Source organism: Mesoplodon bidens, assembly GCF_964165515.1.
Source record: "Mesoplodon bidens genome assembly, chromosome: 5".
Lineage (NCBI taxonomy): Eukaryota > Metazoa > Chordata > Mammalia > Artiodactyla > Ziphiidae > Mesoplodon > Mesoplodon bidens.
Genome location: NC_138161.1, coordinates 73,233,386 through 73,252,955, shown reverse-complemented (window position 1 = coordinate 73,252,955; position 19,570 = coordinate 73,233,386). Strand labels below are relative to the sequence as shown.

Here is a 19,570-nt window from a genome sequence, read left to right as displayed (position 1 = left end):
TAGGTATTCAATTTATTAAATAGAACTTCATTAAAGCAAGGAAAGACTTACATTAACCAAACCAAGAGGCTATGCATAGAAAAAGATTGACAATTATCTCTGCAATGGAAATATTAGTGCCCAGGGACCTAGACATTCATGTCCGCTGAGCAACATAGTCTCTCCCTGTAGACATATAGACAAATCAGAAGCTAAACTGTAATCAAAAGACTGCTGGAGGATGTGGAATCAGAGCAAGGGAGTTAGTTTTATGACTGAAATGTCTAGTGGTATTTAATCAGGGGAATGACTATTTTAAAATCAAATATATAGATCTACATCTCTGTCTATCTCTCTGTATAACTGTGCAGGTGAGGCCTTGTGCCAGGAGACATATTTCTCTTCAACCCTGTGCATTTGATCTTTTTAGATGGATATATTCTGTAATTACACTGTCCAATATAATAGCCACTAGCCACATGGGACTGTTAAGCACCTGAGATGTGGCTTTTGCAACTGAAGAGCTGACTTTTAAATTTTATTTAATTTTAATCAGTTTAAGATCACATTTTAATAGCAACATGTGACTCACAGCTCCAGGCAGGGTTGGATGGGTATTGCCATGGTTACCCCTGGACTCAAATTTTTCTCTTCTTCATTACCGACCACCATTCTTCTTTATTGCATAGGTAAGACAATTCATTCTGGTTGCTGCCAAGTTTTTGTGGCCTGGCATCACCCCTGTCTTTTACAGATAACTGCTTACCTTTGCCCTGCTACTTTTTTTTTTAATACATTTATTTATTTATTTTTGTCTGTGTTGGGTCTTTGGGCTTTCTCTAGTTGCAGGGAGCGGGGGCTACTCTTCGTTGTGGTGCATGGGCTTCTCATTGCAGTGGCTTCTCTTGCTGCAGAGCACAAGCTTCAGTAATTGTGGCCCGTGAGCTCTAGAGTGCAGGCTCAGTAGTTGTGACTCATGGGCTTAGTTGCTTAGCGGCATGTGGGATCTTCCCAAACCAGGGCTCGAACCCATGTCCCCTGCATTGACAGGTGGATTCTTAACCACTGTGCCACCAGGGTAGTCCCTGCCCTAATACTTTATATGTAGATTTCATAGTTTAATTCTCAGCATCAAACTTATTTCCAGTATTTCTGATTTCTTAAGGACCAGCTCCTCATAGCCTGAAGTAGTGTCAATAGCCATACATTGCCAAAAGCTATCAAGAAAGAGAATATTTCTGAAATGACTAAATTGTGTTGTATTTTAAAGACCTTTTCACATACTCAACCAGGAAATTGTGCACATAACTAAATTTTAAACGTATGCTTTTCCTTCTACCTAACTTCAAAAATGGTTAAATAGAGTTGTAAATAGACTACTAGGAAAGTGAAAGCACATTTTCCGAGAAGCTGCTCAACAAAGGAAGGAACATTGAGAGCTCCTTTATTTACAATTTTCTGTTGAAATCCTGTGATATACCAGGCCTACCGGGCAGAAGCAGAAAATTAGGCAAAGTCTCGCCCTCATGGAACTGACATTCTGTGACAGGAGACAGGCTGTGCTCATGAACAAATGAATAGGTAATTTCAGATAGTAATGGGCATTATAAGGAAAATAGACAGGTTAATAGAATAGACAATGATCAGTGTGCTTTAGCTAGAAGGGAAGCCCTTCTAAAGAACTGACATTTTAATTGGCACGTCCAGGAGGTGAGAAGGAACCAGTCATGAAGATTTGGGGGGAAGAATATTCCAGGAAAGAGGGCAGGTGCAAAGGCCCTGGGGCACATTTAGAGTACAGGAGAAACCCAGTGTTGCTGGAACACAGTGAGGAAGATGAAGAATTGCTGGAAATGGGTCAGAGAGAAAAGAAGGGGGAAAGATCGGTTGATTTTTCATTTTTAAATTCTAAATACAATGATAAACCATTTAAGCAGAAGAGTAATATGATCTGGTTCTAGCTTTAAATACATATTCTAGTTCTGGACAGAAGAGGTTATTGGGGAAGTAAGAACAGAAGGTCATCTATCCCGTCCCATTTCTCAGGAAATGATAAGGCATAAACTAAAAAGCCAGGTGTCAATACCAGGAAAACGATTTTAACTAAAATCCTGGAGACTTGGGAATCTCGTCCTTACTCTTTAATTCACTGGCTGTGTGACCTCAGACAAACCACTAGGCCTCATTCAGTTTCAATTTCCTCAGAAGGTTGTGGTAAATTTCAAAGGAGAAAATGGGTATGAATGTGCACAGTGAAGTGTCCGGGCTCCGTGCAAACCTGAAGTGTTCTCATTCTTTAGAAGCTTCGCAGCCTCATCCTCCTCTCCAAACCCTCCTGCAATGTTCTCTCCAGATTCTCTATAGTTAACAGAGAATGGAATTTCTGCTTTCCATTTTTTTTGCAGGCTGTGTAGATACAAAAGAGGCTGATCTCTATTTCCTCATTGATGGCTCAAGCAGCATTCAGAATAAACACTTTGAGCAAATCAAGGAATTTATGTTGGCGGTGATAGAGATGTTTAGCATCTGCCCAGACAAAGTCCGAGTTGGAGCTGTGCAGTATTCCCACGAGAAGGAAGTGGAATTTGATATCAGTGACTATCCTAATGATGTGACATTAAGAAAGGCTGTTTCTAACATCAAGCAACTTGGAGGCAGAACTCTTACTGGGGCAGCCCTGGATTTCATTCTGCCACTAATAAGGAAGGGGAGGAAGCAGAAGATGAGCGAGGTACCCTGTTACCTCATTGTGTTGACTGATGGGATGTCCACGGATGGTGTCCTGGAACCTGCTGAGAGACTAAGTGCTGAACACATCACCATCCACGTGGTCGGCATTGGTGAGGCTAACAGAACACAACTGCAACAAATTGCTGGGACAGAGGAAAGGCTTAACTTTGGGCAGAAATTTGATTCTTTAAAAGGCATCAAAAATGAAGTTGTTCACAGCATCTGCACTGAGAAATGTAAGCAAAAGAAAAAGACTTTATTCTCTGTACTTCGTTGGTTGCTTCAGGTGGACCAATAGGCCGAAACAAGGAATGACGTGACCAGTTGTCTGGCTTACATTTTGCTAACTTCCTTTATAACTGTGGAGGGATTCAGCCCCTCACTTTAAGCCAATTGCCAAGGTTGGAGAATCCCTCTATAGACAGCTGCCCTTTTCGAAAGCCATAAGTGTGAAGGTTGCTAAGAATGTCGTTGCTTTGACAAAGCCCACTGCTGTGGAGGATAAGAAACTTTTTATTTGTGTGTGTGTGTGTGTACACACTAATTCAGGCAGATGAGGACAGTGGAAAGAAAATGGGCTCTGGCTTTAAGTAGATTAAGGTTCAACTCACTTCACTGCTTGAACCTTGAACTTCCTCATCTAGAAAATGAAGATAATACCTACATCAGAGTATCCATATAGGTTTAGCATAATAAACACCAACCATTATTTCTCTATTATGAATGCATACCTAGGACATATGTAACCCTTGCTTATTTTTATTTATAACAGAAACACGTATTTGCATTTTTGTTCTGACTAAAATTAAGTAACAGAAGTAAGGAAGAACAATGTGCAAATTCCTGCACCTGATTGTTATTTCTCTTATTAGTAATAGCCACTTATCTAAAAAAAAAATACAAATGAACTTATTTACAAAACAGAAGTAGACCCACAGACATAGAAAACAAACTTATGGTTACCAAGGGGAAAAGGGGGGAAGGGATAATTTAGGAGGTTAGGTTTAACACATACACACTACTGTATATAAAATAAACAACAAAAACCTACTACTGTATAGCACAGGGGACTGTACTCAATATTTTGTAATAGCTTATAAGGGAAAAGAATCTGAAAACGTATATATATATATATATATATATATATATATATATATATATATATATATATGAATCACTGTGCTGTACACCTGAAACTAACGTGACATTGTTAATCAACTATACTTCAAAAAAATTTAAAAAAATAATAATAGCCACTTACTACTTGAAGATGGTGTGTGTTTACCGCGAGTGTTAGCACCTGAAAATATTGTCTGCCAAGAGTCATGTTACTTATTGATTAAGATAAAGGATGATGGAGTCAAAGCATCAAAGTTCACAACCCAGATTTATCAATTATTGGCTGTGGACCTTGAATTGGTTACTTACTGTCTACCTGCCTTTGTCCCATATGTGTAGGCATATTGTGAAGCTTAAAGGTGCTAATACATGCAGGGCACTTAAAAGAGAACTTAGCCCATGGTAAGTGCTACATAAAACGTGGCTATTTTAAAAGTTGGTCAAGGTGTTCACTGATGTGGAAGGGAAAAGAATTCTAACTTACTTGAACTTACAAAAGTGAAAATGTGTTAGAATTTTTTCTGAGTCACTAAAATCCAAAGAAAAATAAGCCAGCAAATAAGTAGCATTAACAGCAAAATCCTAAATCACAACTTCATTGATTTTTTTCTTCCTGTTATGGACAGTAGTAGAGTAGGGTCTTCAGGATGTCTTAGAATGAGTGTAAGAGTACAGGTTCCCTGACGTTTCCTGGAGTTGATGCCAAGGAAAGTAAAAGGGTTTCAGAAAACCTAAAATAGATTGTACTTCAGGTCTTCTCAAGGGAGAAAGCCATGGACCAAGCTGAAGAAAGACAGTATGTTTTTTGTTGATCAGGTAGTTGCAGGTCAGGTGCCAAAACCCTGGCACACCTGACGGGGGGAGACAAACTGTGGACAAGGAAATGAGCCATAATATGGTGAATAGAGAGGCAGGAAAACTAAGGACCCTATGCTGGAGGGCCTGGAAACCACTGACTGGTCTCAGAGCACATGTGGATGGAGTGACACTGTGTATTGGTTCAGGGGCAGGTTAAGTGGTTCTAGCAAAAAGACCCTAAACTACACAACATAGAATATTGTTTATCTTTTGTGTAATAGTCCAGGGTAAGCAGTACAGGTCTAGAAAAGAGGCTGGTCCATACTCAACACATAGCACCCATCTCTAGGTCAAATGGAGCTCCAGTCCTCATCACCCTGCATTTGTGGAAAGGGAGATAGGGCCAGGGGAGCCCACCATGCTCAGTTGTTTTATTGTTAAGTCCCAGAAGTGGCCAAATCAGTCCTGCTAATATCTACTATCAAAAATTTAGTCACAGGGCCACATCTAGCTTCAAGGAAGCCTGGGAAATATAGTCTTTACCTGGGTGACCATCTGCCTAGTTGAAACTCTTTTATTGACATGGAAGAGTGGGAGATGGTAGAGGGCAAGAAGCAGCTTCCATCACAAATAGAGATGCGGAGGTACATCCTGTGAATACTGAACCACAGGTAAAAGTCTCCTCTTTTGACATGTGTTCATGGAAGAGAACCTTCCACACTTTGCAGAGCTGGGGCTTTGCCAAGGCCACAAACGTCTTCGGGAACTTCCCTATTTACAACTTTCAAAATGGCTCCAGGGCAGCATGGATCTCAAATGATGGTTTTAATACTCTCTGGTGAGCCTTATACAAGTTATTAAAAAACAGATAGCATCTTTTAATTCTTCTATGGCTGATACTGTATCATCGCTTTCAAATGTATCATCATTTGAAAAATGATGATACATTTTCAAATACTATGGGATAGCTTCTGTGAGTATTGAGGGAGGGGCTGGTAAAAGAATGGCAGTGATAACAGATAGACAAAAGGGTTAAGACTAAGGAGATACATGCTAAAGAAAATATATTTATACTATATATAGAATATGTAATATAAATATATACTATGATACATATATATGTATATATATATATACACACACAACTCCTGAACCATGAATTAATAACACATTTTTATGGCTTATAGAACTTGGTCTTCTATGCATGTATATATGTACAGATACATATATATATGCATATAAACATCCACTTCCAGTCAGTAGGGTATCTACAAATTTTATGTATAAATAAAGGAACAGTCCATGTTGAATGGATATGTGCTTACTAATGTACTTATTATCTCTAGTAAAAGCTTTTCACCCAAATTTCTAATATTGATTTGTAGTGTTTATCAAATCACTTTATTATGTTTTAACATCTTTATTGGTGTATAATTGCTTTACAATGTTAGGTTAGTTTCTGCTGTATAACAAAGTGAATTAGTTATATGTATACATATATCCCCATATCCCCTCCCTCTTGCATCTCCCTCCCATGCTCCTTATCCCACCCCTTTAACTGGTCAAAAAGCACTGAGCTGATCTCCCTGTGCTAGGCAGCTGCTTCCCATTAGCTATCTATTTTACATTTGGTAGTATATATATGTCAGTGCTACTCTTTCACTTCTTCCCAGCTTGTCCTTCCTGCTCCCACGTCCTCAAGTTCATTCTCAACATCGACATGTTTACTCCTGTCCTGCCCGTAGGTTAGTCAGAAACTTTTTTTTTTTAGATTCCATATATACGTGCTAGCATATGGTATTTGTTTTTCTCTTTCTGACTTACTTCATTCTGTATGACAGACTCTAGGTCCATGCACGACACTACAAATAACTCAATTTCGTTTCTTTTTATGGCTGAGTAATATTCCATTGTGTATATATGCCACATCTTCTTTATCCATTCATCTATCGATGGGCACTTAGGTTGCTTCCAGGTCCTGACTGTTGTAAATAGAGCTGCAATGAACATTGTGGTACATGACTCTTTTTGGATTATGGTTTGCTCAGGGTATATGCCCAGTAGTGGGATTGCTGGGTCATATGGTAGTTCTATTTGTAATTTTTTAAGGAACCTCCATACTCTTCTCCATAGTGGCTGTATCAATTTACATTCCCATCAACAGTGCATTGGGGTCGCCTTTTCTCCACACCCTCTCCAGCATTTATTCTTTGTAGATTTTCTGATGATGCCCGTTCTAACCAGTGTGAGGTGATACCTCACTGCAGTTTTGATTTGCATTTCTCTAATGATTAGTGATGTTGAGCATCCTTTCATGTGTTTGTTGGCAATCTGTATATCTCCTTTGGAGAAATGTCTATTTAGGTCTTCTGACCATTTTTGGATTGGGTTATTTGGTTTTTTTTTGAAATTGAGATGCATGAGCTGCTGGTAAATTTTGGAAATTAATCCTTTGTCAGTTGCTTCATTTGCAAATATATTCTCCTATTCTGAAGGTTGTCTTTTCGTCTTGTTTATGGTTTCCTTTGTTGTGCAAAAGCTTTTAAGTTTCTTTAGGTCCCATTTGTTTATTTTATTTATTTATTTTGTGGTACATGGGCCTCTCACTGTTGTAGCATCTCCTGTTGCAGAGCACAGGCTCCAGATGCACAGGCCCAGCAGCCATGGCTCATGGGCCTAGCTGCTCCATAACACGTGGAATCTTCCTGGACTGGGGCACGAACCCGTGTCCCCTGCATCGGCAGGTGGACTCTCAACCACTGCGCCACCAGGGAAGCCCTGTTTATTTTTATTTCCATTTCTCTAGGAGGTGGGTCAAAAAGGATCTTGCTGTGATTTATGTCATAGAGTGTTCTGCCTATGTTTTCCTCTAAGAGTTTTGTAGTGTCTGGCCTTACATATAGGTGTTTAATCCATTTTGAGTTTATTTTTTGGTATGGTGTTAGGGAGTGTTCTAATTTCATTCTTTTACATGTAGATGTCCAGTTTTTGCATCACCACTTATTAAAGAGGCTACTTTTCTCCATTGTATATTCTTGCCTCCTTTATCAAAGATAAGGTGACCATATGTGCATGGGTTTATCTCTGATATTTCTATCCTGTTCCCTTGATCTATATTTCTCTTTTTGTGCCAGTACCATACTGTCTTGATTACTGTAGCTTTGTAGTATAGTCTGAAGTCAGGAAGCCTGATTCCTCCAGCTCCATTTTTCTTTCTCAGGATTGCTTTTGGGTCTTTCTTGTCTCCATACAAATTGTGAAAAAATTTTTTCTAGTGTCTGTGGAAAATGTCACTAGGAGTTTGATAGGGATTGCATTGAATCTGTAGATTACTTTGGGAAGTATAGTCATTTTCACAATGTTGATTCTTCCAATCCAAGAACATGGTATACCTCTCCATCTGTTTGTATCATCTTTAATTTCTTTCATCAGTGTCTTATAGTTTTCTGCATACAGGTCTTTTGACTCCTTAGGTAGGTTTATTCCTAGATATTTTATTCTTTTTGTTGCAATGGTAAGTGGGAGTGTTTCCTTAATTTCTCTTTCTGATTTTTCATTGTTAGTGTATAGGAATGCAAGAGATTTCTGTGCATTCATTTTTTTATCCTGCTACTTTGCCAAATTCATTGATTTGCTCTAGTAGCATCTTTATGATTCTCTATGTATAGTATTGTTATCTGCAAACAGTGACCGTTTTACTTCTTTTCTGATTTGGATTCCTTAAATTTATTTTTCTTCTCTGATTGCTGTGGTTAAAACTTCCAAAACTATGTTCAGTAATAGTGGTGAGAGTGGGAAACTTTGTCTTGTTCCTGATCTTATAGGAAATGGTTTCAGTTTTTCACCATTGAGAATGTCGTTGGCTGAGGGTTTGTCATATATGGCCTTTATTATGTTGAGGTAGGTTCCCTCTAGGCCTACTTTCTGGAAGGTTTTTATCCTCAATGGGTGTTGAATTTTGTCAAAAGTTTTTTCTGAATCTATTGAAATTATCATATGGGTTTTATCCTTCAATTTGTTAATATTGTTTATTACATTTATTGATTTGTGTATACTGAAGAATCCTTGCATTCCTGGGATAAACACCACTTGATCATGGTGTATCATCCTTTTAATGTGCTGTTTGATTCTGCTTGCTAGTATTTTGTTGAGGATTTTTGCATCTGTGTTCATCCATGATATTGACCTGTAGATTTCTTTTTTGTGGCATCTTTGTCTGGTTTTGGTATCAGTGTGATGGTGGCCTCACAGAAAGAGTTTGGAAGTGTTCCTCCCTCTGTTATATTTTGGAAGAGTTTGATTACAACAGGTGTTAACTCTTTTTTAAATGTTTGATAGAATTCGCCTCTGAAGCCATCTGGTCCTGGGCTTTTGTTTCTTGGAAAATTTTTAATCACAGTTTCAATTTCAGTGCTTTTGACTTGTTCATATTTTCTATTTCTTCCTGGTTCAGTCTCAGAAGGTTGTGCTTTTCTAAGAATTTGTCCGTTTCTTCCAGGTTGTCCATTTTATTGGCATATAGTTGCTTGTAGCAATCTCTCATGATCCTTTGTATTTCTTCAGTGTCAGTTATTTCTTCTCCTTTTTCATTTCTAAATATGTTGACTTGAGTCTTCTCCCTTTTTCTCTTGATGAGTCTAGCTAAAGTTTTATCAATTTTGTTTATCTTCTCAAAGAACCAGCTTTAGTTTTATTGATCTTTTCTATTGCTTCCTTCATTTCTTTTTCATTTATTTCTGATCTGATCTTTATGATTTCTTTCCTTCTGCTAACCTTGGGGTTTTGTTTTTCTTCTTTCTCTAATTGCTTTAGGCATAATTTTAGGTTGTTCATTTGAAATTTTTGTTGTTGTTGTTCCTTGAGGTAAGATTCTATTCTTACAAACTTCCCTCTTAGAACTACTTTAGCTGTATCCTATAGGTTTTGGATCGTCCTGTTTCCATTGTCATTTGTTTGCTGGTATTTTTCGATTTGCCCCTTCATTTCCTCAGTGATCCTTTGGTTATTTAGTAGTGTATTGTTTATCCTCCATGTGTTTGGTTTTTTACATCTTTTTTTCTGTAACTGATATCTAGTCTCATAGAGTTGTGGTCAGAAAAGATACTTGATATGACTTCGATTTTCTTAAATTTACCAGGGCTTGATTTGTGATGCAAGACCTGATCTATCCTGGAGAATGTTACATGAGCACTTGAGAAGAAAGTGTTATCTGTTGTTTTTGGATGGAATGTCCTATAAATATCAATTAAGTCCATTTGTTTAATGTGTCATTTAAAGCTTGTGTTTTCTTATTTATTTTCATTTTGGATTATCTGCCCATTGGTGAAAGTGGGGTAAGTCCCCCACTATTATTTTGTTACTGTCGATTTCCCCTTTTATGGCTGTTAGTATTTGCCTTATGTATTGAAGTTGTCCTATGTTGGGTGTATAAATATTTACAATTGTTATATCTTCTTTTTGGATTGATCCCTTGATCATTATGTCGTGTCCTTCTTTGTCTCCTGTAATAATCTTTATTTTAAAGTCTATTTTGTCTGCTATGAGAATTGTTACTCCACCTTTCTTTTGATTTCCATTTGCATGGCATATCTTTTTTCCATCCCCTCACTTTCAGTCTGTATGTGTCCCTAGGTCTGAAGTGGGTCTCTGGTAGACAGCATATATATGGGTCTTGTTTTGGTTTCCATTCAGCCAGTGTAGGTCTTTTGGTTGGAGCATTTAATCCATTTACAAGTAAGGTGATTATCATTATGTATTTTCCTATTACCATTTTCTTAATGTTTTGGGTTTGTTTTTCTAAGTCTTTTCTTTCCCTCTTGTTTCCCTCCTACAGAAGTTCCTTTAGCATTTGCTGTTTAGCTGGTTTGGTGGTACTGAATTCTCTTAACTTTTGCTTGTCTCTAAAGCTTTTATTTTCTCCATTCGAATCTGAATGAGATCCTTGCTGGGTAGAGCAATCTTGGTTGTAGTTTTTTGCTCTCATCACTTTAAATATGTCCTGCTACTCCCTTCTGGCTTGCAGAGTTTCTGCTGAAAGATCAGCTGTTAACCTTATGGGGACTCCCTTGTATGTTATTTGTTGCTTTTCCCTTGCTGCTTTTAATATTTTTTCTTTGTATTTATTTTTTGATAGTTTGCTTAATATGTGTCTTTGCATGTTTCTCCTTGGATTTATCCTGTATGGGACTCTTTGTGCTTCCTGAACTTGATTGACTATTTCCTTTCCCATATTAGTGAAGTTTTCATGTATAATCTCTTCAAATTATCTTCTCAGACCCTTTCTTTTCCTCCTCTTCTCTGAGACCACTGTAATTCTAATGTTGGTGCATTTAGTGTTGTCCCAGAGATCTCTGAGACTGTCCTCAATTCTTTTCATTCTTTTTACTTTATTCTGCTCTGCAGTAGTTTTTACCACTATTTTATCTTCCAGGTCACTTATCCATTCTTCTGCCTCAGTTATTCTGCTATTGGTTCCTTGTAGAGAATTTTTTTCTTTCATTTATTATATTGTACATCGTTGTTTGTTTGCTCTTTAGTTTTTCTAGGTCCTTGTTAAACATTTCTTATATTTTCTCCCTTGTATTTCTAAGATTTTGGATCATCTTTACCATCATTACTCTGAATTCTTTTTCAGGTAGACTGCCTATTTCCTCTTCATTTGTTTGGTCTTGTGAGTTTTTACCTTGCTCCTTCATCTGCTGCATTTTTGTCTGTTTTCTCATTTTGTTTAACTTACTGTGTTTGGGGTCTCCTTTTCACCAGCTGCAGGTTCATAGTTCCCATTGTTTTTGGTGTCTGTCCCCAGTGGGTGAGGTTGGTTCAGTGGCTTTTGTAGGCTTCCTGGTGGAGGGGCCTGGTGCCTGTCTTCTGGTGGGTGGGGCTGGATCCCGTCTTTCTGGTAGTCATGGCTGCACTGGTGGTGTGTTTTTAGGTGTCTGTAAACTTAGTATGATTTTAGACAGACTCTCTGCTAATGGGTGGAGTTGTTTTCCTGTCTTGCTAGTTGTTTGGCACAGGGCATCGAGCACTGGAGCTTGCTGACCATTGGGTGGAACTGTGTCTTACCATTGAGATGGAGATATCTGGGAGAGCTCTCGCATATTGATATTATGTGGGGCCTGGAGGCCTCTGTTCGTCCAATGTCCTGCACTCGACTCTCCCACCTCAGTGGCTCATGCCTGACACCAGGCGGGAGCACCAACACCTTGTCAGCCACATGGTTCAGAAGAAAAGGGAGAAAAAAATAAAAGAAAAAAATTTTTAAATAATTTTCAAAATTATTCAAATAAAATAATAATAATAATAAAAAGAAGAGAGAAACAAAACCAATAAACCAATCCACCAATGATAACAAGTGCTGAAAACTATACTAAGATAAACATAAAAATCAGAAACCAGTCAGTTGCAGACAGCAAACCCAAGTCTACATTTGCTCCCAAAGTCTACCGCCTCAATTTTGGGATGATTCATTGTCTATTCAGATATTCCACAGATGCAGGGTACATGAAGTTGGTTGTGGGGATTTAATCCACTGCTCCTGATGCTGAATGGAGAGATTTCCTTTTGTCCTCTTTGTTCGCACAGGTCCTGGGGTTCAGCTTTGGTTTTGGTCCCACCTCTACATGTAGGTCACCCTCAGGCATCTGTTCCCACCCAGACAGGACAGGGTTAAAGCAGCACCTGATTATATGTCTCTGGCTGATTCAGGCTGGGGGGATGGGGGGTATGGTAGTTATAATTGGAACACGGGGCGAGCCTGTAGTGGCAGAGGCTGCCATGACATTGAAACAGCCTGAGGTGCACCATGTGTTCTCCCAGGGAAGTTGTCCCTGGGTCACGGGACCCTGGCAGTGGTGGGCTGCACAGGCTCCTGAGGGGGTGTGAATAGTGACCTGTGTTTGCACACAGGATTCTTGGTGGCTGCAGCAGCAGCATTAGCATTTCATGCCCATCTCTGTGGTCTGAGCTGATATCTGTAGCTCGCACCCATCTCTGGAGCTCATTTAGGTGGTGCTCTGCCTCCTGTGGGCAGACAGGGAAGGAATCCCCTCTCCTCATGCACCCCAAAACAATTATCTCTTGCCTGTTAGGCAGGTCCAGACTCCCTCCCGGCTAAGTGTGGCACACTAGCTCCCTTCAGGCTGTGTTCATGCAGCCAACCCCAGTCCTCTCCCTGGGATCTGACCTCTGAAGCTGGAACCTCAGCTTCCAGCCCCCACCCATCCCGGTGGGTGAGCAGACAACCCTCTCAGTCTGGTGAGTGCTGGTCAGCACTGATCCTCTTTGAGGGGATCTCTTCTCTTTGTCTTCTGCACCCCTGTTGCTGTGCTCTCCTCCATGGGTCCGAAGCTTCCCCCTTCCACCCCCCATCTCTACCAGTGAAGGGGCTTCCTAGTGTGTGGAAACATTTCCTCCTTCACAGCTCCCTCCCAGAGGTGCAGGTCTCATCCCTATCCTTTAGTCTCTGTTTTTTCTTTTGTCAGCATTCAATAGGATTTGTTCCACATGTATATATATTTTTGATGTAGTTGTGGGGAGGAAGGTGATCTCCACATCTTACTCCTCTTCCATCTTGAAGGTCCCCGCTCCCCAAATCACTTTAAATTATCCCAGAAAATAATGCTATATAAAGATTACCTGGAATTTTGTGTTTCAAGAATATACATAAAACCCTGGAATATTAGTCATCTTAGTGCCAAAAATTGCTTACTTTTCTCTGTCCTTCTTTTTTGATCACCATTGCATCTTTAATGCATGGCCTGATGCTTTCTATTTCATAAACTTCAAAAATTATGAATAAATAAATGCATAATGCATATATGCATAAGTGAGTGAATGAATAAATACTTTTGAAGTTGCATTTCTTCTCTAAAACTTCTTAGGTAATCTTCAATGAATTTCTGATTTAGGGTTATAGTCAGCAGCCTTCTACAAAAGAAGCAGATAAAATTTTCAAATGCAATGGAAATTGCTTGAGTTAATTTTAGATGTTTTCTGATTAAAGGATTTATTTCTGCTTTACTGTCTTTTATACATTCTGAGGACAATTCCAACCTGGTTTATTTCTGGTCTTTTTGATTACATGCAGGATGTGAATACATGAAGGTCGATATCATGTTTCTGGTGGATGGTTCTAGCAGTATAGGATCTGAAAATTTTCGGAAAATGAAAACCTTCATGAAAAACCTGTTAGCTGAGGTTCAGATTGGCCCAGACAAAACCCGAATTGGTGTCATTCAATTCAGTGATTATAATAGGGAAGAATTCCAGCTGGATAAATACTATACACAAAAAGAAATTTCTGATGCAATAAACAGAATGTCTCCCATCAGCCAAAACGCTTTTACTGGAAGTGCACTAACCTTTGTGGATCCATACTTCACTGAGCCCAAGGGGGGCCGTTCAATGGTCAAAAAGTTTCTCATCCTCATCACTGATAGAGAAGCCCAAGATGATGTGATAGACCCTGCAAAATCTCTTTGGGACAAAGGTGTGGTCATCTTCTCTGTGGGGGTGTACGGGGCCAATAGAGCTCAGCTGGAGGAGATCAGTGGGGACGGCAGCCTGGTCTTCCAAGTTGAGAACTTCGATGATCTAAAGGCAATAGAGAGTAAACTCATCTTCCGCGTGTGTGCTCTTCATGGTAAGTGACCCTGTTATGCTTCAGGACTCAAGGGTGTGAGCTGTTGACTTTATAGTGGGATGAACAGTGACTTGGACACTGGGCATGGCCTCCAACTGGACTTTGGTATTACATTTTGGTCTTATCTATGCTATGTTAAAATACCCATGACCTCAGGAACATATATACGAAATACCAAGGCATATTCTAGAATAAAAGTTTTGTCAACTAATTTGGCAAAATGTACTCTGATTTTGATGACTTTAAATATATTCCAAAAAGGTCTCAGAATTTTACATTAAATTTCCAACTCTTTAGTACCTGCATACCTAGATTTTCCAGAGCCAATTTTTAATCCCAAATAATTCCCCAAATTGTTTCTTGGCTACCTATAACCATTGTTAAGCAGTAAATAGAAATACAAATTCATCTTCCTCTTAGTTAAATTAAAACCAATATCCTAAGCACAGCATCCCCCCAACAAAAATCCTCTGTATTTTAAAGTTATAGTGTATATTTTCATTACTTCACATTATTCTCTTACTCTCTATCACCTAAGTATCATGTATCAGCTGTTCGTGTGTCTATCCCTTTGGAAATTTTTAATTTGCTACTTTTCTTAAAACAATTGCTTGAGGTCATCACTTTTATCTGACAAACTGTAATCCTTTTCAAATTGAATTGAGCAACCTTCAGTTTGAGCCCATCAATTTTAATGACTCGAGTAAGAACTTGCTATAAATCCACATGTAAGGTTAACTTTTAAATCTACCACGTGCTGTTGTTATCTGTGTTTTGGATACAACTAAGGGAACAAACCAAAACATTAGTAATTGTATATTGTTCCTCTGGCAACAGAGTCCTCCTTTGGACTTCGTTCTTCAGGATTATGTGTTTCAAAATTCCAGAAAGTTAACAAATAAGATGTCTTAGTATAAACTCTGAGCTTTAGGCAATAGCTCTAAAATTTCTCTTGCAACAGCTTAACTGGAAATTTTTTTCTTCCTCCAAGAATGGCAGTGATTCCCAAACTCTTGGGATTGTGGAGACATTCTAAGAAAGGCTTACCTTAAGGCCATGGCCCCACCTTTGAAATCCAAAGGGCTCTTTCTGGCCTTTCTTCATTTTGAGAAATGTAATGTTTGTGGAGACCCTGTCTATAGCAAGAGGTGAAGTTTTAGCTGACTCATACATTAGATCAGTTCATAAATATTTATCAAGTTATGAGTAGTCACCAAATCACACTGGTTTTTTTTTCTGACATAGCCTGGGCTCATCCACATTGGATGAGACTTGAAATTTTGAGGCTTCATTGCCAGAAATAAGGATTGGAGGTAAGATAGGCAGGTGGAGGGTGAACCTTTGGGAAGCATGTGCTTAAGTTACTTAGGGAAGGAAAAGAGTGGAAACAAGCTCACACTTTGGAGACTGAGCCAGAATGGTTGCTTGGCTTCTAATGTGGAAGAGGGCTTGGGGCTGGGGTGAGGTGACAGGAGACTTAGCTCTCCCCCTACGTGGGCTTTTCTGGGTTCCAGTTTGAGAAGTCAGGGGAAGGAATACATATAAATACAAAGAGGCATGGTGCACATGGGAAAGTTTCTCTACTAGAAGATGAGGAGACAGCTGGAGCCTGAAGGAGCAGGATGAAACTCCAAGTTTATCCACTGAGCCCCTGACCCTTTCAAAACTACAGGCCAGTCTGGCAAACATTGGTCGTGTCTCACCACTATACTACATTGAATTACCTTCTGACATTCCCTTCCAGTTGAAAGCCTGCTTAGCAAAAGGTGTTGCACGACCCAATGAAATTTAGCAGAATAGGGTCAGGAGGCATGAGGAGCACCAATCTGATCACGGAGTTATATAGATAAGGGTGCCAGTGTCCTTGGAATCATGATATGGGCAAGTTGTACATCTCTCAGCCCTCAAGTTCTTTCTCTTTAAAATGGCAACAGTACCTAAGCGAAGTACAGTATCTGGCACTTGGGAGGGATGTGGCAAACATGGTTTCTTCCCTTCTAGTCTGTCTGTGCAGAACACACTGCAGAAAGTTTGTGATGCCTGCTCTCTTCTCCTTTCAGATTGTAAAAGGATTAGACAGTTAGACATTGTGTTTGTGCTGGACCATTCAGGCAGCATCCTTCCCCAAGACCAAGAAAGCATGATCAACATCACTATCCATTTGGTGAAGAAATCAGATGTTGGCCCGGACAGAGTTCAGTTTGGAGCACTCAGATACTCGGATCATCCTGAGGTTCTCTTCTACCTCAATACGTACTCAAACAGATCAGCCATCATCGAGCATCTGAGGAGGCCCAGGGACACGGAAGGGAATACCTTCACTGCCGGGACTCTGCAGCATGCAAACAACATGTTCATGGAGGAACATGGCAGCCGTCTCAAACAAAACGTGAAGCAGATGCTGATCATCATCACAGATGGGGTATCCCATGACTGAAATCAGCTCAGTGACATGGCTTCAAAATTAAGAGCCAAAGGCATCATCATCTATGCAGTGGGTGTAGGAAAGGCTGACCAAGAAGAACTGGAGACTGTGGTGGGGAATAAAAGCTATACTATCCACGTCAGTAATTTCAACAAACTGAAAGATATTTACCTGCCTCTGCAAGATAGTATGTGTACCAATGCACAAGAGGGTAAGTTGGGCTGTTAAAGTTTCTACAGGGATAGCAATACAAGTTTACACAAAAAATATATGATAACTTGGCTTCCCATTACCTGGGTGTCACAGGATGAACATTTCTCTGCTCAGGCTACCAGTTTTCTCATCTCTGAAAGAAATGCATTATTGATTAAGCAAGAGTCTAAAGGTCCTTTGCCACCATACTGAAGACATTATACAAGAAGGTTTCAGAAGCAGTCCTTGCTATCTGGCCTCCCTGTTTCCTTTTTCTTGGCAGAAAGGACTCTTCTTAGGGCAATATTCACCTTTCCTCATTTCACGGCTGCCTGTGCTGCCCATTTGCTTAATGGCCCCAAGTGCAACTACTCGGTATCAGTTTCAGGCCAAACTCAAGTGGAGAGTTTCATGGTTTAAACAGATAGACTTTTGTCTTCAAAGTTCCAGGGGCCTCTAAATGGGATTGTTGGCATCCTGTAGGGCCCTTGGAAGTCCAAGTGGTATAGTGAACTTTTCTGGATAAAGGCCAGGAATGGGGTAATAGAGACTGGCTGCTAGGAACCAGTAGGGAAGGGGCCAAAGCTGATCCATGAGATACCCTGGGGCAGGAGGGGCTGGAGGCATCACATCTGAAGGAGGAAAGGGTGAGATTTGCCACCTGACCTCAAAGCAGCAGATATTGACAAGTTATCTAGGAGATCTCTGTGCCTCCTTGGAAGGCTGGAATCCTGGCCAGATATTAACCCAGGCCTCCCGACATGGCAGATGCATCAGTCAACCAGCTAACTTCGTTTCTTCTTTCCTCTTCCCTCCCTTCTTCTGACTTCCTTCTCTTTTTCTTTTCCTCCTCCCTTCCTTCCTCTCTACCAGTTTGAAACCTACTTTTGTGTCCAACACAAATCATGTTTCTACGACTGACATTAACTCACTCTCATCTCTGTGAAATAGTCCAGCCCCAAACAAAACCTCCCCCCATATGCTGTGTCGGACCAGCATTTGCTAGGCTGGGTGAAACTACTTCTGATCTCCACAGCTCTACTTTACTTAAGTAAGCAATAAATTCAGCTTCTTGGTTTCAGATACTGAATAATGGTATTTAAGAAAACATGACTTTTCCCAAGGGAGTGGGGCCAGCTCAATTCTTGCACCTGTCTGGTCCTTCCCTAGACCCCCACCCTTGCCATCTGTCCTGCTCCCTTCCAGACCATCCTTAACACGGAGTGATCTTTCTGATACACAATGGGCTGTGTCACTGATCTGCTCACAGGTTACAGTTTCTAAACTCCTGTGATCCACGTAGCCCCTGCTGACATCTCCCACTTCATCTCTTGTCCCCCATTTCACCTCTTGTCCCCCATTTCACAGTCTTTCCCATCATCCTGAAATTCCTCCATCTTTGCATGCATCATTCCACCCACCACGAGCCTGCCACTTCCCTTGGCTGCACCTAGCTTGTCTGTCACATCCAGCCTTTGTTTGCCAGTTTCCTGACCCAGCACCTGGCAGTGTCCCCACCGTGGTCCTCAACTCCTGCACCTTCTATTTCTCCTGGTGGTAGCACTTAACACATACTTGCTGTTTCATTACCTGTACCCATCACAAGACTACGAGCTCCTTGGGCAGGCTTGGGCTTTTTTTTTTTTTTTGCGGTATGCGGGCCTCTCACTGTTGTGGCCTCTCCCGTTGCGGAGCACAGGCTCCGGACGCGCAGGCCCAGCGGCCATGGCTCACGGGCCCAGCCGCTCCGCGGCACATGGGATCCTCCCAGACCGGGGCACGAACCCGTATCCCCCGCATCGGCAGGCGGACTCCCAACCACTGCGCCACCAGGGAGGCCCATGGCTTGGGCTTTTTTTATCACTGGGTCCTCACCAAATCTAGGACATTACTAGGACTACAGTCTTTTCCTAGGAATATGGGGACTGCTTTCTTCTCATCTCCCACACCTGTCTTTTTGGAGTACATGCTGAGATGGAGTTTGGGATGCAAGAAGTTTATTAGGGAGACACAGCTGTGAAAGAAAGGGGGGAAAGCAGAGCAGGCAGTAGAAGTCAGTGATGCATGCTCCGTCGTCTCAGTTACCTTCAGTGATCACTTTAGTGCTGCCCCATCCCAGCCTTCGCATTTGAAGGGAACCGAGCATCATCCCTTGGTTATGGACCATTTCACACTGGACTTCAGGGAGATGACCCTGTACCCTGTTTATTAACACTTGTCCATGAAATTTTAATATTTGGGTTATGATATTATTAAAACAATTTGTAATATAAAAAAGTGCTGGATTTAAGGATAAAAGGGACCTAGGTACCAGCTCCTCTGCATAGTAATTGTGTATTCTGAGGCAACTTACTTAACCTCTGAATTCCATTTCTTTACCTAACAAACAGAATAATTCCTCACAAGGTGATCATGAATACTAACCATTATTGTATGCTAAACAGGTTTTTTAAATGATAATTTTCAACACAAATGTAAAATGGTAGCATTAATAGTAACAGGATTACTAATAATAGTACAGTGGTACTTGACTTGGGTGAACATTCCAGTATGGGTATGTTGAAGGGAGTTCAAGCCTTTGTAATGACTTTTTAAAGAATATATTCAACCTAGTCAAACATCTTACTTTCTTTCTCAGAGTAGTGTTCAGTGTCCTTTCAAATGAATCATGTAATTAATTAAAA

General features: G+C 40.3%; 1 protein-coding gene across 1 annotated transcript in view; it reads left to right on the top strand.

The window, feature by feature from the left end:
• The window catches only part of COL6A5 (collagen type VI alpha 5 chain), a gene marked incomplete at both ends in the record, with an annotated part of 108,651 nt that overhangs the window by 8,383 nt on the left and 80,698 nt on the right, over positions 1–19,570 (top strand). The window contains 4 exon segments of the mRNA XM_081235341.1: positions 2,385–2,944; positions 13,717–14,269; positions 16,330–16,703; positions 16,707–16,905. Of these exon segments, the coding sequence (XP_081091467.1) occupies positions 2,385–2,944; positions 13,717–14,269; positions 16,330–16,703; positions 16,707–16,905 (1,686 nt within the window).